General features: G+C 38.0%; 1 protein-coding gene across 1 annotated transcript; it reads left to right on the top strand.

Moving 5' to 3' along the window:
* Nucleotides 1–591: 591 nt before the first annotated feature.
* Nucleotides 592–23,434, top strand: FBXO25 (F-box protein 25; the record flags this gene model as incomplete). Its single annotated transcript, XM_079549928.1, has 10 exons — nt 592–728; nt 5,873–5,979; nt 7,216–7,265; nt 8,351–8,443; nt 11,371–11,464; nt 12,092–12,276; nt 14,016–14,198; nt 16,019–16,162; nt 20,227–20,253; nt 23,345–23,434. 10 exons carry the CDS (start codon nt 592–594, stop codon nt 23,432–23,434), a joined length of 1,110 nt encoding a protein of 369 aa, XP_079406054.1.
* Between the last annotated feature and the right edge of the window lie 3,685 nt (nt 23,435–27,119).

Below are 27,119 nucleotides of genomic sequence, written 5' to 3'. Positions count from 1 at the left end.
CTTGTATCTGTTTCTAGGAAATTCAGTCATTGACAACTGATGTTATTCTGTGGTCTCTGTTTGTCCTGAGTATCCAGGTAATAGCCTAACTTGGGAGATGACCCTAAAAATATATATGTATTTTGGAAAGTGGGTATTTATGTACTGAATCATCATTGTATACAGTGTAGTGCATCTTGATATTTAGAAGGCTTAACAGAGAAAAATAATAAGTGGAGAATCATTAGTTTGAGCTCATTAGATGTGAACAACCATTTAATAGTCAGATCACAAAAACTAGTAGTTCAAGTCCTCTATAATCTGCTCTACCATGGTTAATTTTGCTTGGTTATCACCTCTTCTCGTGGACTACAGAGGTTATTTTACTTGTTCTTAAAAACTGTGGAGTCTACTTCAATCTAAGAAAAGCTGAAGTACAGGAGAAATGAGGTTAAGGAATCAGAAATGTACTTGAACTATTGAATCTGTTCAACAGAACTTTATTTTCACAATGTAATCGCACACTTTCAAAGTTAGAGAAGTGACATAACAAACTCTGCAGGTTTTGGTAATTGTGAAATAGTACATTTTCTTGTTCCTCATAGAGAAACCATGCCATTTTTGGGCCAAGACTGGAGGTCTCCTGGATGGAGGTGGGTTAAAACAGAAGATGGATGGAAACGATTTGAACCTTTTGGATCTGCACTTCAGGGTGGAAACAGTCAGCTTAATGACATCAGTCACACTGTGTAAGTTATCGACCCATGCAGAACCACGTTATTTTTATTTAACAACAGGTGGGAAAACTGCAATTGACTTAACTTGTGGTAGGTGATCTCTTCATGTGTGTGAAGCATACAGATGCAGCTGTGTGCTTTGTTTATCTCTTCTGTAGACTGTTCATCTTTTTGTTGCTACTTCATGAGTTGCTTTTTTAGGCAGATGAATCTTATTCTATGTTGTGTAGTTGGATTGTTTTTTTCTCTTGAGACTGAAGTGATATCTGTAAGTTGCAAATGCAGCAAGTGTGGTGAAATGTTACCTTGAAATGAACGAAGCACTTCTGTTGATTGTGTACTGGATTGGACCCATTTATGGTAGTCATATATTGCCTTTGTTCTAAAAGCGTGACTCGTGCTATTTTTATGGCAGTTACCTAGTACTGTATTTGTCTATATATGCCTCTGCAGAATGAGTGGTAACCATATTAGGCAGACTGAGAAGGAAATAAAGTAATATTGGTGGCAGAATGCCCACACACTGGTGTGATGGAAGTGGCTTTGTCCAAACAAATTCCTGATTCGTGTCTTTGCCACAAAGTATTTCTTTGGGATAACATTCTTGCTTATGAATTCCAGCTTAAAGTCATCATAATGAGAAAAGGGAACATTCAGTGTTTTACTGTTAGTCCAGTAAATGATAAAGTAATCTGATCTAGTGGGAATTTACTGGCTATTTGGAACTTGCTCTACTCATACACCTGTGTTTTCTAAATTTGTGAACTGAACCTCAAGTGTAATCAAGTGGTGAAGAATTGCTATTGAGCTTGTCTCACAGAATCACAGAGATGAGGTTGAGGAGACCACGTGGGGTCATCTAATCCAACCCTGAGTGCTTCAGGCAAGGTCATTGAGAGCACATTGCTCAGGATCACATCCATTGGCTTTGGATATCTCCAGAGCAGGAGATGAGACCACAACCTCTCTGGGCAGCGTCTCAGGCTTTCTTTATGCCTTTACTACTTGTGTCCATCTGTTACTGATGCCATTTGGGCTTTTTTCCCCACAGTCTGGCTGCTGTGGATACAAAAAATATTGGAAGAACTTTCAGTAAATCTCTGAAGAAAAAGTTGCCTTCAATATACTTGCAAATTTTTTTCTTCCTTCTTTCATAAATCTTTTATTGGCAGATGGAGTTTACTTGCACAGCCAATGAAGTCTTCTATTTTGTAGTTTGCTTTAATGAATATTTGGCAAGTATGACATCAAGAATAATCATTTTTGTGAATATCATTGTAAATGAAGACTTCTGCTTTTCTCATCATAACAGTATGTTGGTTTTTGTTTTTGTTTTGGTCAATGTGTGCTTGTATATTTAGTGTGTGTATATACATATGCAGAATCTTTTCACTAAAGAACTAAATTAGCTTTTACTGTTTCTTCAAGCTGAAATACTCAGCTTTTTCTTAGTTTTGAAGGATCTTACTGTTGAACTTTCTGGGAACTGTATTGCTAGGAATGGATTTAAATCAAGTGCTTGAGAAGATACAAGATTACTGAAGTTAAGGATTAAAAAAAACATAAATTTGAAGGGACTGGTCATGAAAAGCTCTGGATAAAAGTTTGATATCAGCGATGTTGCACAATTTGAATTTCTTAGGCTGGCTTGCCAACTTGTCAGAATCCCAAACTTGAGAATCGCCCTATTCTGCAACAGATGGTCTCATCTATAGTAATTCTCCAGTTTTCCATCTTCTGTGTCTCCTACTTAGCATAGCCAAACCACACCATATTCCCTAATCCTATTTCTTTGTCACTTCAGTATATGCAGCTTTAAATGTATATTGAGGAAAGCTAAACTGTGGTGTTCAAGTTGGTGGTACTTGGCATAATAGCAGTACCTAGGAGTAATTTCATTACAGCTTGAGAACTCTGGATCTGTGAGTTAACTTCTGTTGCTCAACACTGATTAATGTCTATACAAAATACAGGATAATTTAGGTAGGAAAGGACTTCTGGAAGCCATCTGGTTCAAAGACACAACTCAATGCAGGGACAGTGACATTGGGTTGGGCTGGCAGGGTAGTCATTTCTGTCTGTGGTATCTCTCATCTGATTATCTAAATGATCTGTGGTGTTCACAGAAGTTCTATGAGCACTGGATAGGAGTCCTCAGTCTCAGGTAAGTTTAGCATTTGACGAATATATTGTAATTTTGTTTGGTACAGGCACTAAACTTAAGAATTTTCCATATTTGGATAGACTAGGACTATGTCTCCATAGGTAAATGCATGATGTGAAGGCATTTCTTCTTCGATGAGAAAAGAAGCAAGGGGATGAAGAAGAATAGCTGTTGTTAAGATAGCCCTGCAAAGTCTTCCACTCCAGAAGGTTGATTAAAATAGTGTCATGAAACTACATTTTTGAAAGAGTGGAAATTCTGGCATGCTTTTTTATGTGGAATATTGTAGTTTAAACTATATGTAGGACACAGTTTGTTCTGTTTTTAGAAGCTACAGAGCAATCTATATCATCAATCAATCTATCATCAAGACTTGAACTTCAGAACAGCTATACACGGGCAGTATTAAGTATGCATTTAAATCCTGTCAGGTGCAGTCAGATGTTAGGAATGGTGGTATGGTAACAACTGTTAACATGAAGTTATCATACATATAATGGTGTATGTAGCACATGATTCAGTTCTTTGACTTTGTATAGCTGCAACTTTGTATAGCTGCACTTTGGTGGTTGGAGGAGCAGGAGCTGGTATTTGGAGTGGTGGCTTTGAACAGCCAGCTCTTCAAATTTCTTAAAGGAATGCAAAGAAAAAGGCAAAAATTTGCTGTAGACATGCTCTTGGTTCTGTCCTGTTCTTTCTGATAGCTGTGGGACCCTTACTTTCTTTTCAGTGTCTGGAAACACACAAACCTCTTATATTTTTCCAAGAATAGCATTGGTTACTGATACATAGAAAAGGACTACACACAAAGTGAACAGTGAATTCTTCCTTCACAAGGAGGTGAAGTCTCGTGTGAGAAAATCCTCAGGCAAAGTTTCATCTCTAAAATGACATGAATTCCTGGGATGTCATGGCTGAATTTGGATATCAGACAAACATATTTGAAATAACCCTCTTTGCAATTCCTCTTGTTAATTGACTGGTCTTATTAGGCTGCCTTGCTTGCTTGTCTGATACTAGAGGAAGTGTTTGGGAAGGAAAGAGGCTTTAAATAACTGCAGATAGATTACTGCTCTACGTTGCTTTCCAGGGGCTCTTTCTCTCCAGGAACAAAAGTAGGAATTGTGCCAGATAAACCTTCCTGTTCTAAAGATGGCCTTTCTCAATGCTTCCTGCCCTGCCTGGCCCAGTGCGCTGGGTCAGTGAGCGTGTTTCTGTTCTGCCTGATCTATATAGCAGAACATCAGCCTGGATCTCAATGGCTTGTAGCTGACGTTAGGGTGATAAAGCCAGAAGCTTTACCAGGAGTGCTGGGCTCTTTTTTGGATTCTGCAACAACTTTTCATGTGATGTGGTGATACAGTCAATGTTAAAACTTAATTCTTTTAGTGAACTTGGTGATTTCTCTTATGAAAGCTTTTTTTTTTTTTGGGGGGGGGGGGGGGGGGGAAAGGAGCACCACAGAGCACTAAAAACAAACAAAAACTGGAAGGTTAGAACACTACATAATCCAAATAAGTTGTCAGTGTTATATTCTACTCTCAGTGGCTGCCAGTTTCTTTTCTCCTCTTTCACTGTCTGACTAGATGTGATGTCTAGTCAGTACTAGAAAATGTGGAAGTACTAAGTCTATGCTTTAAATGCCTTCAGACATGAACTAAGCCCTCAGCTTGAATTGAGCTCTACTTGAATGCAGAGGTGTTGCTTTTTTTTTTTTTTTTTTTTTTGGGGGGGGGGGGGGGGGTTAAACTTCAGATGAAAATTCCTATTTCTGAGTCTTCTAAACTCACATATCATTAAGTTGAGCTGATTAGTGCAATTAAACTTTTTGTGCAGTATTTAATAATTCTTAAAAGATTGTTCAAACCCGAAAATTTCAACTTTGTAAGTGAGCAGTAGTAGACTACTACAATTTTTACCATGTAATGCCTTACTACAGGTTACTTTTGCATAAACCAGTGACCTTCAGTTTTAGCATTTGCATTTTGCTGCTAGAATTTGAACCTCAGACATGTTGCTAAATAGATTCAACAGGTAAATCCAGATCTTAAGAAAAGTAAGGGAAAGTATGGGAAAAATGATGTATACTGCTTTATTATCAAAAATGCTGATGAAGAAATAAGTCTTATAGTTCAATTTCAATGTGCTGTACCCTGAGTTACTCAAGTTATCTACACAAGGTTATGCCTCTATGTAAAATGCGTGCTCATTATCTAGGTTGCTGTTCCTTATAATTTTCTATGAGAATTGAAACAAAAACCTTAACTGTATGTAGCACAGGTAGAGTTTTTAATGTATATGAACATTAGAATATAAGCTTATGTGAGAAATAGAATTGCTATAGTCAGTCCTCAGTGTCAAGTTATGTAACTCGCTCTCAGTGACAAAGGTTTAGCTTTGATGGAAGAGCTGGTGGTCACTGCATGGTTCTTGATGCCCTGTGACATCTGGTAGCACGGTATGGTAACTCCTAAATCATGGACAGCGTTGTGATTTGTGCATTTAAGAAGTTTTCCTTATTTTTCACCAAAATTGATAGTGGTTAGAAGAGAGATGCCTTTTTGCTGTTGTCTTGCCCTTGAGTGGTTGTGCAGTAATTTTGTGCTGATTTTCACCTGTATGCTGCAATTTCATGGCTCAGTCCATTTCAAATTGTGACTTTGGTATCCTCAAACTTAGCAGATAGCCAATTGTTCAGCTACTACTGTCTCCTCAGTAGTCTGTTCTTAGTATCACTAATTACTTAGGAGGTAATAGCTACTAAGAAGATACTTGTATCAAAGTGATTGAATGCACACAAAATTCAACACTCTGGGAAGAAAAGAACATAGTAGCATATATCTTGAGAGGGGTTGCTTCCTACTTTCAAGTAGACAGCCAACATGTAAAAAAACAACTTATTTTTCTACCAAGTTTTTTGATGTAGAGAATTATAAGCAGTATGCAGCGTAGGTATTTAATTACTGCTGTTCTAATTATGTCTTTATTTTAGTATCTTAACTGGCGGTGATGATGATGAAATGTATGCTTCTGAGGACTGTGAATTTGCAGCCAAGAAAAGGAAAAAAGATCATTGTAGAAACAACACGGATTCACAATGTAAGGCTGAGTTATTTTCCTTTATTTTAAACTGTTGTAGATTCAGCCATTCGTATATATTCACATACAGGATAGTTTTCTAAATTATGTCTGTCTTTGTACTGGCCAGAAGTTTAGTGCCAGAAGTTATGCATCTTAATTGAACTGTGGCATTGGTCATCTACTGTGGGATTTACAAAGGTAAATTCAAAGGTAATTCATTTAAGAATAGCAGTTTCTAATTAGTAAGCATCAAATGCAAACTGCTGTTCTGCTTTGTGGTCTAGTTTTAGATTAAATTCTTCTGGCTGCTTAGGGAAGTCATTGCTTACCAAAGCAGCACTTTTATTTTCAATTATTTCTATATGTGCTTACACAAATAGCTCTAGAATTGGTTCAGGAGTAAATATATTTTGTCATAATGCTTTTGTTAAAGATTTTGCCTGTATTGAGTTTCATGAAAAATATCTTCATTGAAATATCAAATCTATTTTTGTTGATTGCTGGTTTTAAAAGAGGACCCGTGTTTTAGATTGCAAGTGTATGACAGCAAGAAAAGTACTTGAAATTGAGGACTTGATAGAGTGAGTAGAAGAAGAAAAAAGTTTATAGCAAATTGTGGAGGCTTCTAGTGCATTGATCTTGAAGTGATTTTCATTATTTGTACCTTCTGAAATTAACAGATTGCCATAGAGGAAGCTGAAAGCATCCTCCAGCTTGCCTTGGTTTAGAAAGTGTTTCAATATACTGGAATGGCTATATGTAAGATAACTTTCACTTGCAATGTATACAGACTTCTGAAAGCTGAATGTAGAAATTGCCATTGTGGGTCTTGCATAGTTGGCTTTCCTACAGGGTTCTTAAAAAAACAGGTTAGAGAAGTAGAGCCTTCAGTGAAAAAAGGCTGTGCCTTTCTATTCCCTTGTGTGCTAAGGAGCCTTGTGTACTGAAAAGTATTGGTGCTTATAAGAGAGAGATTGTTTTTTGGTATGCAGTAAGAAAAAAATAATAGTGTTACATCTGCCAGTGGCCCCCACTCCTGTTTGATTTATGTTGTTTAACTTTAGTATGTTTTAAAGTATGTAACTTCTGACATTTGTAGCTGTTCTTTTCAGCTCTGAAAAACTTCCTTCACCAAAATTGTTCTATCTCCTCTCTTATTAAGCATTTTATTGAGGATGGTCTATTTTCTTCAAAGCCTTCCTGGAACATACTACCTCAAATGGAAGTCTAAAAGTTCTTATGTTTCTATTTCAGGTTTTTATCGTGAAAATTGGATTTACGTTCATAAGGAAAGCACCAGAGAAGTAAGTCCTGCGTGCTCTGGGTCATCAATTTCTACGGTCTTTGTGCTTAAATGGCAACTCTCATATAAGAGAAAAACGTGTTCTGCATCTTCTTAGTTGTACTTAATTCTTTCTTCACTGATAGCATTATGACTGTGGGAGGCAAAGGCAGGTAGCAAAGTCACTTTTGTGTGACTTTTATGTGGATAGTTCTGGTAAGGATGTGGGAACTTGAGTGTGTGTTTAGGGTCACCCATGCCAAAACACACTGCCTAAAACCACTCACTGCTATCCTTCATAAGCTGTATGTTGGGATGATTTTCCCTACTCCCCACTTGTACAGAAGTTACTGTACTGGTGACGTGACTATTTGCTTGTGTTTTTTGCCAGTTCCTGAAGTGGACAAAATGTTATTGTTTGAATTTAATTCCTATTTGAGTCTTCTAAACTCACATATCAAGTTGAGCTGATTAGTGTAATTAAACTTTTTGTGTAGTATTTAATAGTCCTTCTTAAAAGATGGTTCAAAGCTGAAAATTTAAACTTTGTAAGTGAGTAGGAGTAGACTAATACAATATTTTGCCATGTAATGCCTTATTACTTTTGCATATAAAATACTTTTTTGGTTACTTTTGCATCAACTTTATTGTTTGAATTTAGTTATTATTGTCTTCTGATAATTGACTATTCTCATTACCCGTTCTCCTTTGGTTCTCTTAACAGGGTTGATTACTTATAGTCATTCTTGTATCTTATGCTGGCATGACAACACTAGACAGTATCAGCATTGTGACCATGCAGGAACAGGATAGATTCTCAGAACACTTGATACCAGAGTGGGCAATGATTATGAATTTATGGCCTTGCTACCAAGTAACATTGCCAAGGTACCTGATAGATAGGCTATTTGGAACTGGTTTCATTTCTTCTTCAAGAAATAAAAATAAAAAAAAATCTTCAGGTCAGATATATCACAGTTCCAGGGAATGTGGTATAGGTATGCTTCTGTTGCATGGCAGTGTTTTTTGTAGACCATTTTGTTTGATGGGTGAGGTTGTTCTCCTGTTTGCTTCTTTCCTACTTCCAGTGTTTATTCCTTTTCTCAGAGACATGGCTATTGCACTTTGGGAGAAGCTTTTAATCGCCTGGATTTTTCAAGTGCAATTCAGGACATCAGAAGGTTCAATTACGTGGTCAAAGTAAGCTCTTTATTTTACATGTTTTTCTTTACAAATGTGTTTGCTGATATGCCCACGCATACAAAAGTTGCACTGACAGGTCTGTGTAAATATCCTGTATATATATGTAACTTATACTGCGTGAAGCAGCTGGACTTCTACTTGAAAAAGAATAATTCTTCTATTGTGAGAACTAGTTATATTCTTCTGTGGAAGCCTTCAGCTTAGGAAGGATGGTGATGGCCAGTGTTCTGCTATATATTTACAGTGAAACAGTGGTAGATCCAGTTGTTGCTCTATCTCAGTAATGAAATCTTTTTAAAGGAAAATAATTCCCCTACAAACAAAAATAGGAAAGCAAGGTAACTCTTAAGTACATGGACTAGAAGTAATACTTGTCAGAACAATATTTGATGTGTAAATATTCTTCAGTTTCTTCTACAGCTTCTTAATAGTGTGATTAACTGTATTACTGTTTTTTGTTAGACAATTCATCTTTGTTAAAATGCCATGTAACCTAATTGTATTCCAGCAATTTTATTGAAGTTGTCTTTTAACAATAATATAGTGGCTTGAAGTTTATAGGAAAAGTATGTTGTGTAAATACCGTGATTCTTTCTTCTTGCAAAGGCCCTTTCTCTGTTTTAACTGGCTTTTGTGGGGACAGATCTAGTCTTGAGGACAAAGGCTCTGAAACCATGAGTGTAGGGAAGTCCTATCATCCCTTAACTTTCAAGATGTCTGCCTACTTGAAATGATGCTCCAGGCCCTTTGTCATCTTTGTGGCCTTCTGCTGGACTCTCCAGGAGATCCCTGTCTTTTTCGTACCAGGGAGCCCAGGACTAGATGCAGTACTCCAGGTGAGACCTGACCAAAGCAGAGACTGGGAGGAGCACCTCCCTTGACCTGCTGGCCATGTTCCATTTATTGCACCCCTGGATCCCATTGACGTTGGCCACCAGGGCTCACTGCTGGATTAACATGCTAGTTATGCATGAACACAGTAGTGACTAGTTTTGTGTGGTGGGCTGCTTCTTGCATTCAAGGATAGAAAGATAAACTTTTGCTTTTGTTTTAGTTTATTCTTATATATCAGCTCATACTGAGTATCTCTGCTTGAATCCCAGATTGCCAAGGTGATCCACTTTGAATCTCCAGCTAAGTAACCACCTTCAGCCATTGTCAAAAGTTAATACCAGTGTCTGTTCAAGACCCTAGTGGTCTCAGTGGAGGTTTTCCTATACTTGTTATGCTGTAATGTAGGAACAGTTTTTTAGCTTTTCAATGATTGGTATGGGTGGCCTTATCAGAAGGTGTTTCCATTTGGATAAACAGGTGATCCATTTGACATTATAATCTTGAGACAACTTAAGACACAGCTATGCATGTATCACAAGGATGAACTTGTTAAATCCTTGTACTCATGCACCTGCTAGAACAGTCTTACTCCTTATATATTAACCTTCACTGAAAACATCTTCATTAAAATCAGCTGGGTGGAATTTTTCTTGGATTTGATCTGCAGTTTAAGTAATATGACTTTAAATAAGAAATGTGTGTACTTGAACTGGCAAACTGCCTGAGACTTCTAGGTGTTCTCTAAACTGTTAATCAAATTAAAAAGCCCTAAAAATACTGAGAAAGGTCCTGATATCTAGTCTCAAAAGCTATAAAAATAGATTAATTGTCTTTAAATACATCAGGAGATATTTTTTCCTTTCACAGCACATAATGTTTTGTCAGGGAACATGCAGAGAAGCCAGAAGGAGTGCTATTAAATCAGGGAGAAAACAGGTGTATTCTCCTCTTCCAAAGGAAAATTAATGGTGAATGTAGTGTCAACTCAGTGTTTTGCAAATGAAGATACAAAGTATTCTTTGGCAGGCTTAGCCTTTGTGCACCCTCTGTGCCAGTAGTTGATGCCCTCCTACAAAGCATAGCTGTGCAAGCTTGTGTTTAGAGTACTCTGTGGGGAATTGCAGTTTCTGCTCCCTGCTTTCCATTTCGGATGCATTGGGAGCTTTTATTCTGAGCGATGTTATGAATTGCAATTGCGGAACTCGTGCTATATTTTCAAACTTTGCAATACCACCCTGACATTGAGACCTTCCTTATAATTGATCCTTAGTGACTTTTTTTGTTGTTGAAGAGGCAATCCTTATCAGCTCTTAAACCAAATCAGCACAGATCTTAAGAATAGAGAAGGGCCTGCTTTGAGGAGTTAGAGCTTGATATTCATGCATGGCAGGAACTTCATCCTCTCAGTTTCTTTCACTCAGACTATTCCTCCTGTTCTTAATACTGTTCTGATTGTAGCATTTCCAGAGAGAATCATGTGGATGGTTGCTATATGTTATGGGAAAGATACCAATGCCAGAAATGAATACTGTTCCTTCTTAAATTACTGTGGTTTCCTCTACTAAATGTAGGAGGGGTACAGCAGTCTCATGCTTCCCTCTACGTAAAATGGCACATTTCCCTTCGTGAGAAGGAAGTAGCGTATTAGGTCGTCATGCCTGAGTTCAGCCAGTGTGACAGTTCACTCAAACTGGAAGTCTGGTACCTGGAATCAGTTCAGAGTGATGTTTCTGGCCACTGAATATGTCAGGAGAATCAGGACTCAACTACTGTGTTGTACTGCAATTTCACAAACACAAATTTTCTGTTTCATTACAATTTATGAAGATCAGATCTCATGTGCTCTGTGATAGAGATATGTGCTTGATTTGTATAGTGTTTTGAGAATATATCTCTCAGTGAGTTGGTCATGGGATTCCAGTAGTAATGCTTAAAGCTTCCTGCATTTGTCCTACTTTGTTTTCCCAATTTTGTAGTTCCATTTTTGTGAAATACAATTGCAGTGCTCCAGGTTGTTGTAAGTGAATGTATGTAAGCTGAATGAGTCTGATCTTTTATTCTGTCTTCTGACTTTTAATTCTTTGTCACAGCTTTTGCAGCTAATTGCGAAGTCCCAGTTGACATCACTGAGTGGTGCAGCACAGAAGAACTACTTCAACATTTTAGACAAAATTGTGCGGAAAGGTAAACTGAGGCTTTCATAATCTGCTTGTTCAGATGCCCTAGAAATACCTACCATCCAGTTTGAGAAAAGTAGTTTTTCTGTTATTGAATCGTGTGTTGAAACAGATGAGTAAAGTAAAATGCCAGCTAAATTCTGTTCAGAAACAAACTATTGTCTGCTATTAAATTATAGTTGTTATTAAACATGTTATCTGTTAGATGAAACAATTGTGGTAAGCTTAGTAACATGATTGGTTTTCAATGTGCATGGCACACTAAGGTCTAAAGTACATAGCTGCTTTTATGTATAGTTTATTTTAAAAAGTTATCACATAATATTGATCAGGCTTTTGTGGTAACCACACTAAGTGGAGGTAACATACTGTCAGCTCTGAATAGAAAGAATTTGAATTTATAAGTTAGTTGGTGTTGAGTTTACAGAATGCATAGTATGATGCTTTAATCAAACTTGCTTGTGATTTTTTTAAAATTATTTACCTTTTATGGAACAGCATTAATGAATGTGAGAGAGAGGATGAGGGAGGGCAGCAATCTTCACACAAATAGTTATCTTGAGTTAATTTAAGCTGATTATATTGGTTTGGTAACTGAGATAACAAAAAATTGTATCTGCTTTTGTTTTTCTAGTCATGGAAGACCATCATAACCCACGATTAATCAAAGATCTTCTACAAGATTTGAGTTCCACTCTCTGTATACTGATCAGGGGAGTAGGAAAATCCGTTCTGGTAGGGAACATTAATATTTGGATGTGCCGATTAGAAACCATCCGCTTGTGGCAACAGCAACTAAAAAACCTTCAGATGAACAAGGTATGTTGTTAAATTATGCTTGTGGAGGAGGGGAGAGACGAGAGAGAGTACACTAAATGTGGGTTTATGAATTTAAGTGAACAAGACTTTAAATGCGTTCTAAATAGATGAGCTCAGCAGAAAGCAGAGATTTCTTCAGCAAGTAGCTTAAAGTGATAAAGTAATATGAGTTACTAACACCTTGAGACAGAAGCCCACTTCAGATCACTGTTGTTTTTTCCTTGGTTTTTGGAGAAGTAATGAGATTCCTGAAATGGAAATTGTTCCAAATATTTTAATAGATTCTCTCTGATGAGGGCTGGTATCATAGCTATACTACAGTTTTCTGGCAGATGTGTAGCTGTAATTCTTTTTCTCATCCAGAGAACTTTAAAGATGTTTCCCCAAGTATTCAGGTAGAGCTGACAAAACATAAATTTCTGATACTGAAGTAAATATTCTAGTACTAAAAATGCAAACTTAAGGTGAATTTTTTATTTGGACCAGGAAGAGAAAAAGCAGAACATAGGAATAACAATTCTACAATTGTATTCGTTAGCACAGTTGCTTTTTGTGAAAAAGGATAACGATTTTAGCATCTGGACTGTGATCATGGAACTTGATTTAAAGTATATGGTATAAACTCTTCCAAGTTTTTTTTTTTTTTTTTTTAAGTGGAAACTTCTGAAGATAAGCAGGGAACTTGTGTTTTCAGGCTTAGCCTGTCGGGGGCACTTCCAAAAGAAATGCTCCAAGATGTTGCATGTAACAGCTTTCATCTTTGAAATTGCTGCATGTGCTGTGCATCTGAATATGTCAGCAACTTTAGAACAACAACAACAACAAAAAAAAAAAAAAAAAAAAAGCCTGATCTCAGCAGTTCTTATGCCAGCCAGCCAAAACAGAGTTTGAGAGATGCTACAGTTGTGGTACTTCTTTCCAGCAGGCCACTGCCATCTGAGCTGTCCTACATTGGTTGAAATAACTGATGAGAAATCTAGCGTTTGTAGTGAGCACAACGATAGTCCCAGGGGTGTTTGTAACAGATGACAGTGTGGAAGACTTCATCTGTAAGTGAGATGAATGGTGGTGAAGTAAACAGATGTGAAGTAGTGGCTGCCGGAGTTCAGCTGTGGTGGGACCAGCGCTCCTTGGCAGGGCAGCTCCACTAGGTGGGGCCGGCAGCCTCCATCCTTTGCCTGGCAGCAGGGCCTCCAGTGCTCTCCAGTAGCACTGCAGGTTCCAGGGAAAAACTTTTCTGTCATCTTTTCAGCAAGCTCATCCTTTAGATTCAATCACGCGTGAGTTACGCTTACCCCATAGAAGAAAACTTTCAGCAGAGGCGTAGACTCTTGTGGAGGACTTTCTCAGTGCTCTGATCTGTCTCTTCTTACAGAACTGCTTGTGTGTGTTATCAAGGGAGCTATTTCCAGACTTGAGAGATGAACTTACATTATGAAGACGGATGCAAAAGAAAGCTTTCTTTTTTTTCTACTCTTCAGTCCTATATTTTGTACTGCATTCTGTACTCCTCGTGAGAGAAATTCACATGCTGTTTCCTAATAAGAATTGAGAAACTTATCCTATAATCACTTCAAACCTTTTAAATCTAGTATTCAAATTATCACACGACTAACCTCAATGCTTTTGCTCAATGGTTTTGTACAAATAAGAGCTGAAGTATCTCTAAGGATTTTATTGTACCTTTTATTGTCAAGCTTTTTTTTTTTTTAAGCTAAGTTTTCAACTCTTCATTCCAGCAAGTCAACAATGGTCTTACGCTCAGTGATCTTCCTCTGCATATGCTGAGTAACATCTTACACAGATTTTCTGATGGCTGGGACATTATTACATTGGGTCAAGTGACCCCAACTTTGTACATGCTCAGTGAAGACAGACAGTTGTGGAAAAAACTCTGCCAGTACCATTTTGCAGAAAAGCAGGTAATAATCATTTGCATAAATGTGAGCCCCCTTTGCTGTGTGATACACAAATGAAGTGTGAACTTACAAGTGTGACAGCTTGTGAAAATGGTGCTTTTTATCTGTTGGTTTTTTAACGTGATTCATCTGAAAAACTGTTTTTGACAGGTCTGAATTTAGGGTAGCTATTCCCTTTATCCTAAGCTTTTTTTTTTTCTATACAGTCCCAACAAATGTAGTAGAGGTGATGTTCTGCCATTTTCAGTATCTAGAGTAAAATTTGTCTTACTTAATCAAGGTAGGCAGACAGAATTAATTGCTTGGACGTGAAAATATTTTGTTTTATGTCTAACAGATTTGTTACTATGTGGTCAGTGACTGGCATTTTTTGCCATTTAAAAAAATTAATTACAAGTATAGTTGGAAAGGTACAAACTCCCTTATGGATGACCCCAGTAAGAATTTGAGTAAGAAGAGAGGCTTTAGAGTGAGCATCATGGAAAATGTAGTCAAAGGCAAGCTGAGGGGGTGGGGGGGAAGTTCAAGCTGTATGTAACAGTTGAATGTATTTTGAGGTTAGGTGAAGTAAGGTGGTTTGAACAGTGACAATAGTTGGAGAGGAACCTGTTTCACTAAGGTAACATTGGGAAAAAATAATTTAAGCATTTCAGCATTATGAGCATAATGAACACTTCTGCACAGCTTTGTCAGTGCATTCCTAAATATTAACATTTTAATTAGGTTACTGATAAAATGAAACAAACTTTATATCAAATGCTGCTTTCTCTGAAGAGTGGTACCTTAATAGCTACAGAGTAGTGTTAGATTGCATAGGAGAGGAGAAATGGTATATATGTTGAGCCATTTAAAACTACTACAATAAATTGTTTGATATCTAAAGAGCACTTTTGGGGAAAAAAAAAATAAGAATTCCATACAGGGAAGCTATTAGGAAACAAAGTATAACAAATCACAAAGGCAGTGCTGTTGTTTGCCATATGGCACTGTTCTTGTGAGTGAAGGAAGCACATAATGTATTAGCAATAATCCAAACTGAGTGGAATGTGAAGTCTTAACAAATGCTGTTATGCATTACCTAGTCTTTGCATGCAGGTATGCCTTCAAGTAATTAATCAGTCACTGACTATTGCTGTGCTTCTAGAAATTTCATAGAATGTGAAAATACTCATTTATGTCCTTTTAAAGATGAAGGAAATGTTGAAATTAATACTTACTATCTTAATAAAAATGAATAGTAATCCACAATCACTGATGGAACAGGAGGGAATGGCCTCAAGGTGTGCCAGGGCAGGTTCAGATTGGATACTAGGCAGAATTTCTTCTCAGGGTGGTGGAGCATTGGAACAGGCTGCCAGGGATGTGGTATAGCTGCTGTCCCTGGGGCATTTAAGTACCCCTTTCCTTAAGGACATGGTTTGGTGTGCAGTATTGGTGGTAAGTGGACAGTTGAACTCAATGGTCTTAGAAGTCCTTTTTAAGCCTAATGCTTCTTTGATTCTCATTCCTGAGGTGTTTTTTTAAAATGTATGAAATAAATTTATGCCTCTAAATATTGTTTTTATTATGCAGTTATTGACAATTAGAATCATTACTGAGTTAGAACAGCTGTGTATGACCTACTTTTTCTTTGCAAATCTTTTCCTATTTTTAGATTCAACTTTTTTGTGGCTAGTTATCTTGCTACTTTTCAGAAACGTATGATGTCAGATTATTGACTTCAAAGAATTCCAATTATAACACTTCAGCTTCTTTTCTTAGTCCTTTACCTGATGTGACTGTTCTTTCACTATTTTAAAGGAATGTATTAATTTCATGTTCAGTTTTGTAGGCATTTGATTCTGTCAGAGAAGGGTCACATTGACTGGAAGCTGATGTACTTTGCACTTCAGAAATACTACCCAAAAAAGGAACAGTATGGAGACACCTTGCATTTCTGTCGGCACTGTAGTATTCTTTTTTGGAAGGTAAGATCCTTGAAATACATAAGCAGAAATTGGTTCAAACAGTTACTGATGGTTACCTGAAAAGGAAAATGAGATCACCCTATCAACTTCATGTGAAAGGTGATCAGTCAATTCATATGTAACTTTAAGTAACGTATAAAGCTTGCATATGAAATTGGTATTGAATTCCAGACTTGTTCTTTATTTAGCATTTTTCTCCTGACATCTGATAACCTTAATGCTTAAAAATTACAAGGAAAACTATCACATGGAAAGAGCTGCAGTCTGTGTTGCACTGTATTTCTTAATATTATGCAAAGCTGCTTAAAACTTTTATGGTGTGATGTGCTGTTTATGGCATCTCTTTCCTCATGATGGCGTGGCAGTCAGTGTAAGTGTAATAACTTACTCCCGTAGCATTCCTACCACATTGGTATAAAACTGAGTATCTTTGTAGTCTTGCTTCTGTCCTACATGTAACCCTGAGGAATGTTTGAAACTTGATTCAAAGTACAATTATAACTGTGAAGCATTCTGTCTTGCAGGATGGTTTTTGTTTTGTAGAGCATTTTCCTATTTTGCTCTTACATGAACTGATAGTTTTGCTTTTACTTTCTGTATATGTACCATTATTTAGCCTTTTAATCAGTCAGGTGTCTTTAATTTTGCAGCTCAAAAACCACATACGTGTGGTGCAAGAAAAAAGTAAGAAACAGTTCAGGAGTCTTAATCTTGAAATATTCATCTTCTGGTTCACAGAAATTAGTTACTCTTGTCCTCTTTCTGTAATTTTGTTGCATATCAGTGGTAAGCTTCATTTTCTGTATAAATAATGAGGTTGCTGAACAGGATGAGCAGCACAGAAATAGCATGATACAGAGAATGTTGTTTTAAATCTGAGCGTTCTTGACATCACAGGAGCCCTCCCAGTAAGTCTTAATGTTGTCCAATATGTAGGGCATGGGTGTCCAATCTTTTGGTTTGCCTAGGCTGCACTGATTGAAGAGGAATTGTCTCAGGCTGTATATATGTAGGTAACTCTGGAAGCTAGGTTTGATGGCAGTAGTTTCAATTCTTAAGTTCTCAAGATCCCAATCAGATTTTTGATGAAATTCTTCTTGTGTTTCATCCTTAAAAACAATTGTTTACAAATGTGTGTACTACCACAAAGCAGTGACATGAATGACTGTGAAGAACATTTGTTTCTCTGAGATAGGGCTTACAGAAACATGTTGATCAGAAAGACACAATCAGATTTTTTTGAGTTAAATATCTGATTACAACTCTGTGTATTCTATTTGAAAATTTGCAGATAATACATTTATGTTGATTGAAAATGGAGTGGCAAAAATAACAAAACCTATATTCAAACTGTTTTATCACAATGGAAAATAGGGCTGCATAATCTTTGCCCTGAATAGGAATGTGTTCAGCCAGTATATCAAGGTCAGCATATAGTATATACACAACTATTGGGCATTTCTGGTATCAGACTTGTTTGGGTTGTCTGCCATTACTGTATAATGCTTTCTACAGTACATCTGTCTCATTCTGTTTTTAATACAGTTGGACATTCTAGGGATGACTGAGTACTTGAAATCATTTATCATCAGAGGCCATGTGGTAGTAAGAGGCAGTGGATCTCTGCAGACAGATGTGGCCACCTTGACTGTTTCAGTTTATTGCTGGCACAGTAGCATCTTCTCTGTGGATTTGTATTTTTAATGAAACGAGAGTGAGCTGTTAAAGGTATTTTTGTTTGAGGAGTATCTAATTATTGATTACCTTTGCAATACTGACAGCCTCAAGCTGGAGATCTGGATAGGTCTTAGGTACCGTGTGGCTATAGATTGATTTTTAGATGATTCTGGAGCAGGTGGTTTGGAACTGAATTATTACCCTGAGAATAGCAAAGCAAATAGCTTTCTTTGTGGGATTCATTGATCTGATTCATTGCATCTTAGAGGAGGCATTGAAGAAGGGAGGGACAAATAGTTTGGGAGATGTGCCATGTCAGGAGAGGGTGGGAGCCTGCCACAAGGACAGCCATCCTGGAATTTTCTGGAGACGTGACTGTATAAAGGCTCTGAACAAGCTGGTCTGATTGTAGAGCTGGCTCTGCTTTGAGAAGACTGGAATGAAGACCTTCAGGCTCAATTATTCTCTGAGCTTGCATTCGGTTTTTGCTTCCCCAGGTCTGAGATTCTAAGCCTTGAATACTTGAGCAGATCAGCCCAGAAATACTTGATCAGGCTGAAAGATGGTTAGAAGAACTGATCTCTGCACAGTTGGTGCAATTATTGGCAGAGATGAGAGGAGGTTAAATCACTGCTCTGAAAAAAAATGCTCTGTTTACAGTGGCAAGGCAACGTGAGCAAAGCAGCACTAGTGTTGCACTGAATTGTATGGAGGGGAAAAATTTTTCTGCTTTTTCAGACACTTGTCTGTCTCTTTTCCCATGCTCTTTGAACAAGGATGAGAAGCAGAGTGCAGGGGCATGATGATGACATGAATAGACTGACTTCTGTCAGTTGTAGCAAAACTCTGTGCTAGGTGACAATATTTCTTAGTCGTTTTTGGCTTTACCAATTCATTCAAGTTTCAGTATCCTGCTTTATTATGCAGATTATAAAATGGACTGTCAGCTGCTCATATGCACAGAGGTAATGTACACACTTATTTTCAGCTGAAGCTTTTATTCTTAAATACTATTGGATGTATTAAAAAAAAACTTAAAAGAACAAGTCCTTTTGAAAGAGGGAAAAGTAGCAAGCTTTTGAATCTTGAAACAAATGAAAACACTATTTAGATAGCTTATAATGTAGAAACTTAGTTTCTTTTTCTTTCTTGCACTTGAAAAATCAGACAGTTTTTGCTTTCAGGGGCATTCAGAAGAACATCAGGCAATGAACTGAACGCTTCTTCGATTGCAGTTGCTTCTCCCCCTCCCCCTGTCAAGAACGAAGTAAAACATTGGAATAGTTGCAGAGGAAAATTCTGCAAGATGAAGATTAGAATTTCTTTTAATTTGGATGTATTAAAGCTAGGAAGGAATATAACTGTTCTCCATGAAGTCCTAGAGACAGAAGGGGTGGATAAATACTGCTACGTAGGGGGATTTAAGCTAAGTGGCAGCATTGACATAAGTTGAAGAAACTAGCCATGGGTGAGCTTATTCTTGAGAGTTAAGTTTCTAAGAACCAAAGCAGCAAGGTTGTGAGATAGCTATAGGTAGGTTTGTGCTTTGTTACTGAGAATAATTTTCATCAGTTTAGGAAATTGATGTCCTTCATTTTGTGTCCTTTGAAAGAAAGCTTTGCAGGAAAAAAAGGACTGGAGACTAGTGAACTGAACTGGCAAGCAGTTGGATTTGGGAAGTAATCCTTTTTTCCATGTTTCAGTGTGTTACAGTCATCTTCAAGAGTGTTCAAGAAGCAGGATTTGAGGCATTTGAATTGCTGTATTTTAACACTTCTGACCGTAGTAATGCTTAAAACTGTAAGGCGACTCCTAAATTCATCATACAAAAGGATCTGTTGTAATGGAGGGAATGACTGTAGGAAGCTTTGAGAAGTGTCATGTTAGCTTTGAGAAGTGAGGGCTTGTCCACACTAAGTGAACAAATGTGTGGTTTCAGTGCTGTAGAACTACAAACAAACTACTTATGGCTGGTAATACCTCTGAGTGCCTTTTATGTACAGCATTTATATAAATGCTATTGTATATACTATTTCATACTGTGTGATTTGGTTCCATCAGGTAACACTGCCATTGTGAGTAATTTATCTTCTTAGCCAACTCAGTTTATTATAGCCATCTCTGGGGTAGCTGTAGAAGTTGAAATAACTCTTGCTTTTTAAATACTTCCAGCGTTATGTAACACTGTAATTGTGTTCTGTAAGTGATGTTTCATGCTTGGTTTTAGTCCTTCTTAGGGTTTGTGCTGACTTTTGGTTCTTTAACTGCTTGTGATTTGCCACAAGACAATTCTGAAGTGGCACATAAACCTTAGCTTCAGTAAACCTTAACTCTGCTTCTTTTACTTTATGGCTCTCCTTCCTGCTTCCTTGTTCACGATTTCAAAGGACTACCATCTTGCTTTGTTACTCAAGGTATTTCTTCCACGTCTCATCTGTTTTCGTGCTCACTAGTCTGTAATGTGAATACCATGTTCGTTTCTATTTGTTTCTTTTTTTTTTGTTTGTTTAGCAGGAATGATTTTTTCATGTCCCTATTAGATAAAGCAGTGGTGACTTTCATTCTGTTTTTTCATAATCTTTATTTTTCATTACTGCTGTATTTGCTGTATTGCTGTTAAAACTGGAGACTGTTATTCAGCATCTAATGAAAGTGTAACGTGTTACTGAAATACACTAAGAAATAGTCTCGTTTATTTTGTGTGAAACACTTATGTATCTAATTTGGTATTGAAATCTGACAACAGTAATACAATCCTCAAACATACATTTAAACAAAGGTACTAACATAAAATAAAATCCACGTGGAATGCTGTAGTTACACATACTCTTATGAAAAGCAGTTCCCAAGACAGGGTACGCAGGACTGAGGAAGGTGATGGAGGCAATTAATGATGTTTTATCAATGAAGAGATGGTGGAAATAATTACTCAGAAAAGGACTAGCTCTCAGGTTGTCATGGGAGCTCCATAATTTGCAGTCATGATTAAAATCAGAGGAAGAAAACAATTACACTTGTCAGTAAACATTCTTCCTGGTGAATTCTTCTGTTAAAGCTAAAATAGAATTCTAAATTAAGCAGATATACTGAAAATCAATCTGACTTTAATTATTCTTCATTAGTGTTAGTAAGCGTAATTTCAAGGGAAAGAGTTTTTTGGAAAGAAATGGATGTGAAGACAGGATGCTTGTATTCTTCTTTTCCATCCACATCACTTTGCTACTGTAGAATTAGTTTCCATTTTTAATAACTTAAATCAGCTCCTTGCTTTTTTTTTTAATGGAGATTATTATTGGATCTAAAAAAAAAAAAACCATAGAAGTATAAATAAGCTCTAAAGAAGGGTAAATCCTAACATCTTTCTCAGAAATATCATTTTTATGATGTTCTGTTCCTGGAAACCAGGAAATTCTAGTCATAACCATGACAAGATATTAAGTATCATTATTAGAGGAGACATTAGCAACTACCTTAGAGAATGTTTTTCTGGCATAACATTTGCATGGAAGGTGAGCAGAAGTAGTACTTCCTTTCTCATCAGTACCTTCCCTACATGGATTAGACTTCAGGTAGGACTGCCTGTTTCTTTCATTTCCCCATTAATTGAGAGAGCAGCTGGCTCTTAAATGATACTAAAGCAAGTATTAAAAGGTGTGGAAGGTCGAGGAGATACTGCATGTTATTTTTGTGTAGTCATCTATACTTTTAATGAAAAAACACATAATAAATGCGTGTATGGAGTAATTTCCATTGGGAAAAGCAGTGTTATTTCAAACATATACTTGGCCTATTCCACTTCAGTATTGCAAGTCTGTGGTAGGGAGTGTGATATCATTAACAAACTTATGTGTGGAAAATACCAAACAGGAAATGTTCAATTTCCAGGTTTTTCTATTAGATAAATTGTGTATAATTTCATTTCCCATGGAAATAGAAGGAATGAAGACTTCAGTGGTTTTTGATCTCCTCACTCTAGCTTTCTTGCCCTATGTGGTAAATTTGCTGACACTGGAAAAAGGAGAGAAGCCTCTTAAAACCTGGAATGACAACTTCTGAGCCTTACAGTGTTGATTAATCAAGATATTTGTTTAATCTCTATCTAACTTTGAACTGTCTGGAGCCATCTCATTACAACTCAATTTCATTCCTGTAAAGGGGTCCATGTAAGGTGCAAAATCAAACACTGAAATTCACCATAATTCATAATTGTCTGATTATTTAAAATTCATTGTGTTGGATTCAGTTTTCCAAAGAGTTAAAGGAAGCATGAGGTTAGGTGAATCTGTAATGAGAAAACCTTCTTACTGAGAGTGTTTACAAGGATGGATAGTGATAGGACAAGGGGGAATGGTTTTAAACTGAGACAGGGAGGTTTAGGTTACATATCAGGAGGAAGTTCTCTCACACAGGGTGGTGATGCACTGGAACATGTTGCCCAAGGAGGCTGTGGATGCCCCATCCCTGGAGGCATTCAAGGCCAGGCTGGATGTGGCTCTGGGCAGCCTGGTCTGCTGGTTGGCAACCCTGCACTTAGCAGGGGGTTGGAAGTGGATGATCATTGTGGTCCTTTTCAACCCAGGCCATTCTATGATTTGACATTTCCAGTTCAAAAGCTGGTAGATTAAATTGACCTTTCAGTGTGCTACAGAACATAATCTCTAGCCTTAAAGTAATGGCTGCACTTTTCCCAGGCTGTTTTAGAAAGCTGTGGTTTAAACTGTCATACCATGGGTTGAAGCTGACCCAGCTGCTTGTGAACTCTGCCTTCCATAGGGCAGCTCAGTTCCTTTTTATTGTATGAGATTCCACATCTTTCCTTTATCCATTTTGAATGGGTTTGATTTCTGTGCTCTCTATCACATCATGACCCATTGGTGTAATTTCATGAGACAGTTCCTTACTTTGCACTAATTTGTACACTATGTCCATCTTCTTATAGATGCCTAGGTAGAAAAGTGATTTCAGCTGGGGGAGAGATGGGAATGAAAGAGGAGAAAAATGTTGGAAAGAAAATGACAGAACTTCTGTTGGCCTGACCATCAAACATACTGCTCACTGCAGGGAGGTGCCTGTTGCCCTTCACTTGGAAATCAAGCAGCTTGTACTTCCCTTGAAGTAGTGGTTGATTTCAGTTTTTCATTAGAGTCAAATTAAGTTCAGAAAAGTAACTAGCTCTTCAAATTGCATTTAATAAACTGTATTTTTTAACTTCAAGAGCTCCAACTCAGGCTGTTTTTGAAGGGAGGAGAGTAGGTTTTCCTGAGATCTGAAGCTGTCTAACTAAACAGGCAAATGGGAAAGGCCTGTTTTCATAAGAGTTCAGTGTAAAAGGTTTGTGCATGTGTGTAGAACCAGTTACTGAAAACGCAAGCCTCTATCACTTTGTTTACAGTGTAAGCAGTTGCATGTTGCTGTATGTGAATTTTTGCTTTCCTTCTTTAATTTAAAAGAATAGAGGGATCGTGGATATGAAGAGAAGCTTACGTATTCTCCTTCATTTTGCAGGATTCGGGACACCCCTGCACAGCCAGTGACCCAAACACCTGCCTCACTCCAGTATCTCCTCAGCATTTCATTGATCTCTTCAAGTTTTGAGATGCTCAGTAGCTGTTTTCCTGTGTTGTGGTCACTTTTTTGTGAGGAGTCGGGCAGGACGTGTTATGCTATTTATGCAGTGTATTTGTTTTGTTGTGGCTCTAAATACAATGGGGAGCTTATCAGGCAGGTGTACTTGAAGTGGTGTTTTTCAGCAGAGAAGAGCTGAGGAGAGGACATTAAGAATTCTTTGCAAAATCTGTTGATAATTTTAATCTCAATTTTAAATCCATTTTGATGCCTTAATAACTGGTTAAAATTATGTGAGGGAATTATGAAGATTTCATGAAGTTAAACTATACTTCTACTATACTTTCAGGACCAAATGACTTTTGTTGTTGCTGATTGTTCTTCCTTCAGGCCACTGTTTCCAAAACATTTCCACGTAACTTGCACTGTTATAAAAAGCAGGCTAATAATTCCCTTGGGGTCAAACCAGTTACCAACAAGGCATTAATCATTGTGAGCTAGTGAATAAAGTGTATCTGTGGGTGGACATACAAATAGAGGAAATTGACCAATTTTTATATATATGTTATGCAAAAATATTTATTTTCCTAAGAGGACTTTATTAAATCTGTAACCTATCTCAGCATATTCCATAACTGAAAATAGAGATGGGGCTACTGGAAGGGACTTCTGTACTTGTTGCTACAGCTTTCCTTTATACTGCTCAGTATGTCTACAAATGCAACTGCATCAATTCATCTTCTAAGAAGAAGACAGCATTACTGGAATTTAATGACAGTGGAATTGCCTGCTTCTAGACTACGGCAGGACACAGTGGGACAAACTGAGGCTCTAACCTGACTTTGCAAGCTGTGGGAAATCCTGGAAGCTGGTCTGAGCAGGAGCACCTTCTGCTAGGTTAATCAGGAAATAAATTCCCTGGGAAGCATCTTATTCTAATCTGTAGTGCAAAAGGAATTGCCAAGCTTAAAGAGGTACAGGAAAAAAATTGCAGGAATTTTGGTTTTCTTGATGAAATTTAATCAATAAAAGGTAATGTACAGAAAAATAAAACTTACTCTATTCTGCAGTTCCTTGTTCTGAATCTAGTTTTGCACAGTGTAATCAATCATGTTTTTTATTACTCCTTCAAATCTGTCTTGCATAGAAATGAACCCATTTGAATTTTATAATAAGACTTTTCTATAGCCTGCTCTTGGTAGTAATTGGTAATGGAATGAAAAAAATGCAAGTAGTTCAAGTACTGTTGCTTTCCAGTAAAGACTGTATCAGCATTTGTTTGTCTAATGGGACAGATAGATTGTTATTAGGCTGTGCAAGAAGAAGAGAGTATTTATTTCCTTGGAAGATAGTTTTATTCACTAAAATTTCAGTCATATACTACTCTTATCTACTGAGTTTGCTGATCATAAGATTTTCAACAGAGGGATTTGTAGTTAATTTTCTTCCTATTAAGCTGTTTGCTGTGGTTATTGTAACTTTAAATTGTGGAGCTGTGCCATTCATTCATAAGAATGCTTAGCCTTGCAGCTGTTCAACCTGCCAAGGAAGCTGCAGCTCCTCTTTGTTCTTACAAATTGCTTTCCTGCTTAAGGGAGTATGTGTACCCTTGCAGTGGTTGGTGACTGCTATTCATCAATCACTTCTTAAAGATGGTTAAGGTTTTACTACTCTTTGTGGACTTTCCTGTAAGAATCTATATAACCACTCCCTGCTCACAAGAAAGGTCCTAACTAGTGCTGAGCTTTCCCTCTAGCATGCTTGTTGAGGATTTCTAATCGAAGACCACCACCACGTTACCTCCAGAGATGCTGAAGATGCCGGGAGTGTGTGAGAACTGCTGACTGGCTGAGGCTGACAGGGGTCCGTCTGGCCCAGCCCTGCTCCAGCAGGGACACCCAGAGCAGGCTGTCCAGACCACATCCAGGATCTTTGGGAGATCTCCAAGGACGAAACTCCACAGCTACTGGGCAGCCTGTGCCAGAGCTCTGTTGCTGCACAGAAGTGCTCCTGGTGTTTAGACAGAACCTCCTGTGCTCCAGTTTGTGCTTCTTACCTCTTGCTCTGGGCATCACTGCAGAAAGAGCTTGACTTCATCTCTGCACACAAATAACAGAACAATGTACAAGAAGATACTTCAGTCTCTCTATAATCTTTGTCTCTCCTTGTTGGGCTTCTTCCAGTATGTCCATGTTCTTCTTGTACTGAGGAGCCCCAGCAGTTAGGGTCACCATGCTCCTGCAACTTAGCCTGATATAACCTGGGTCACGTTAGCCTCCTTGGAAGCAAAAGCATGCTGTTGTCCATGAGGTGCCTCAGCTCTAAAAGCCTGTAAAATGGCTTTTTGAATTTTTTTTTTTAATGTATTTGCTAACTTCAGCAACTGGAGATGTGCAGACATCTCAGAAGAAGCATTCAAGGGCAAGGCTATTACTCTTATTTTCTAATCTTATACAAAGAAGATATTGAGGGCAGAGTCACACTGTCAGCAGCATTAAAAGCTTTTAACACAGCAAAACTGAGCTTTGGAAGTAGATCTACAATCTATTTAAATATTTAGTGAGCTATTTCTTAGGCGCAAAAGCTTTGTTTATCACAACCTTTCAAGTTTCACACAATTGGTAATAGATCATTCAGAATCCCGTATGTGGAAGTTCTGTAACCCACATGTATCAAGCCAAGTTCTGCACCGCTTCTTAAACAGATAGGGAAACTCAGTGCCTAAGAAGGCACTCCAGAAGGGTAGGGAGCAAACAGGATGCAAAGTCCAGCACCAAGATGAACTGAAAACTGTCTCAGGTGCTCCAATTCTGTTCAGAGAGAGACTTCTCTCCTGCAAGGCCAAGCATATAAACCTGGGAGCTTGCCTCCTGCGTGCTTACAGGAAAAAGTTGAAGAGGTGAGCTCATTTCTCTCTAAGTACATGAGAGTTCCTATTTTACCCCAACTCTTCATGGGTAAAACATTATTTTTCCAGATGCCTTGGCGCGGAAGCTGCATTTGAGGTGTGCCAGCAGAACAAATCAATGCCATGTTCCACATCGCCCTGTTCAGCACCAGGCAGGGTGGGCTCTTCAGGGATCACTCTCCACCTGGGCCTGAGCTGCCCTTACTCACCCTCCCTGGCCTTGTCCCATGGCAGCACCCACACAGCTGCAGAGCCAGCCAGTTTGGGGCACTGAGCCAGTGAGAAATCACTGCTTTTCGGGATAATGTTCATGGAACCCTCCTTCCTCAGCCTTTTCTGCTGAACCTACTCCACTTGCAGAGAATCATTCATTTCCTCCAGCCCACAATTATTGGAAGGGTCACAGCACCATGACCAACACACACAGAAGGATCCAGTGCACACCCAGTGCGACCAAGCGTGTGCTAAGGGAGTGTGTGTCACTAAGGGAGGGGGCTGAGGGACCACTCTTTTCCCTTCTGGGTGCTGGCCTTCATATCTACTTAAGGCAGGCAATTTAATATAAAGATATCAGCATTAAATAAAGAAAACAATACCTAATGCTTGGAACTAGTTGCTAAATTACAGCTCAGAATATTCAGGTATGAACTAGCTCTGCTATTTGCTTTTGCCCACTGTGCTTTCAGCTGCAAGGTCCAGGTCCTGCTCCTCAGAAGATGGGAATGTAAATCCTATCCTTCTGCAAATTTCAGCAGGAGAAAGGTGACCTTCACAGCTTTTAGCACTGTACCCGAGGACAGGAAGGGT

The sequence above is a fragment of the Tetrao urogallus genome, assembly GCF_951394365.1.
Source record: "Tetrao urogallus genome assembly, chromosome: 2".
Lineage (NCBI taxonomy): Eukaryota > Metazoa > Chordata > Aves > Galliformes > Phasianidae > Tetrao > Tetrao urogallus.
The sequence above is the reverse complement of the archived record's forward strand: the minus strand, read 5'-3'. Positions and strand labels throughout refer to the sequence as shown.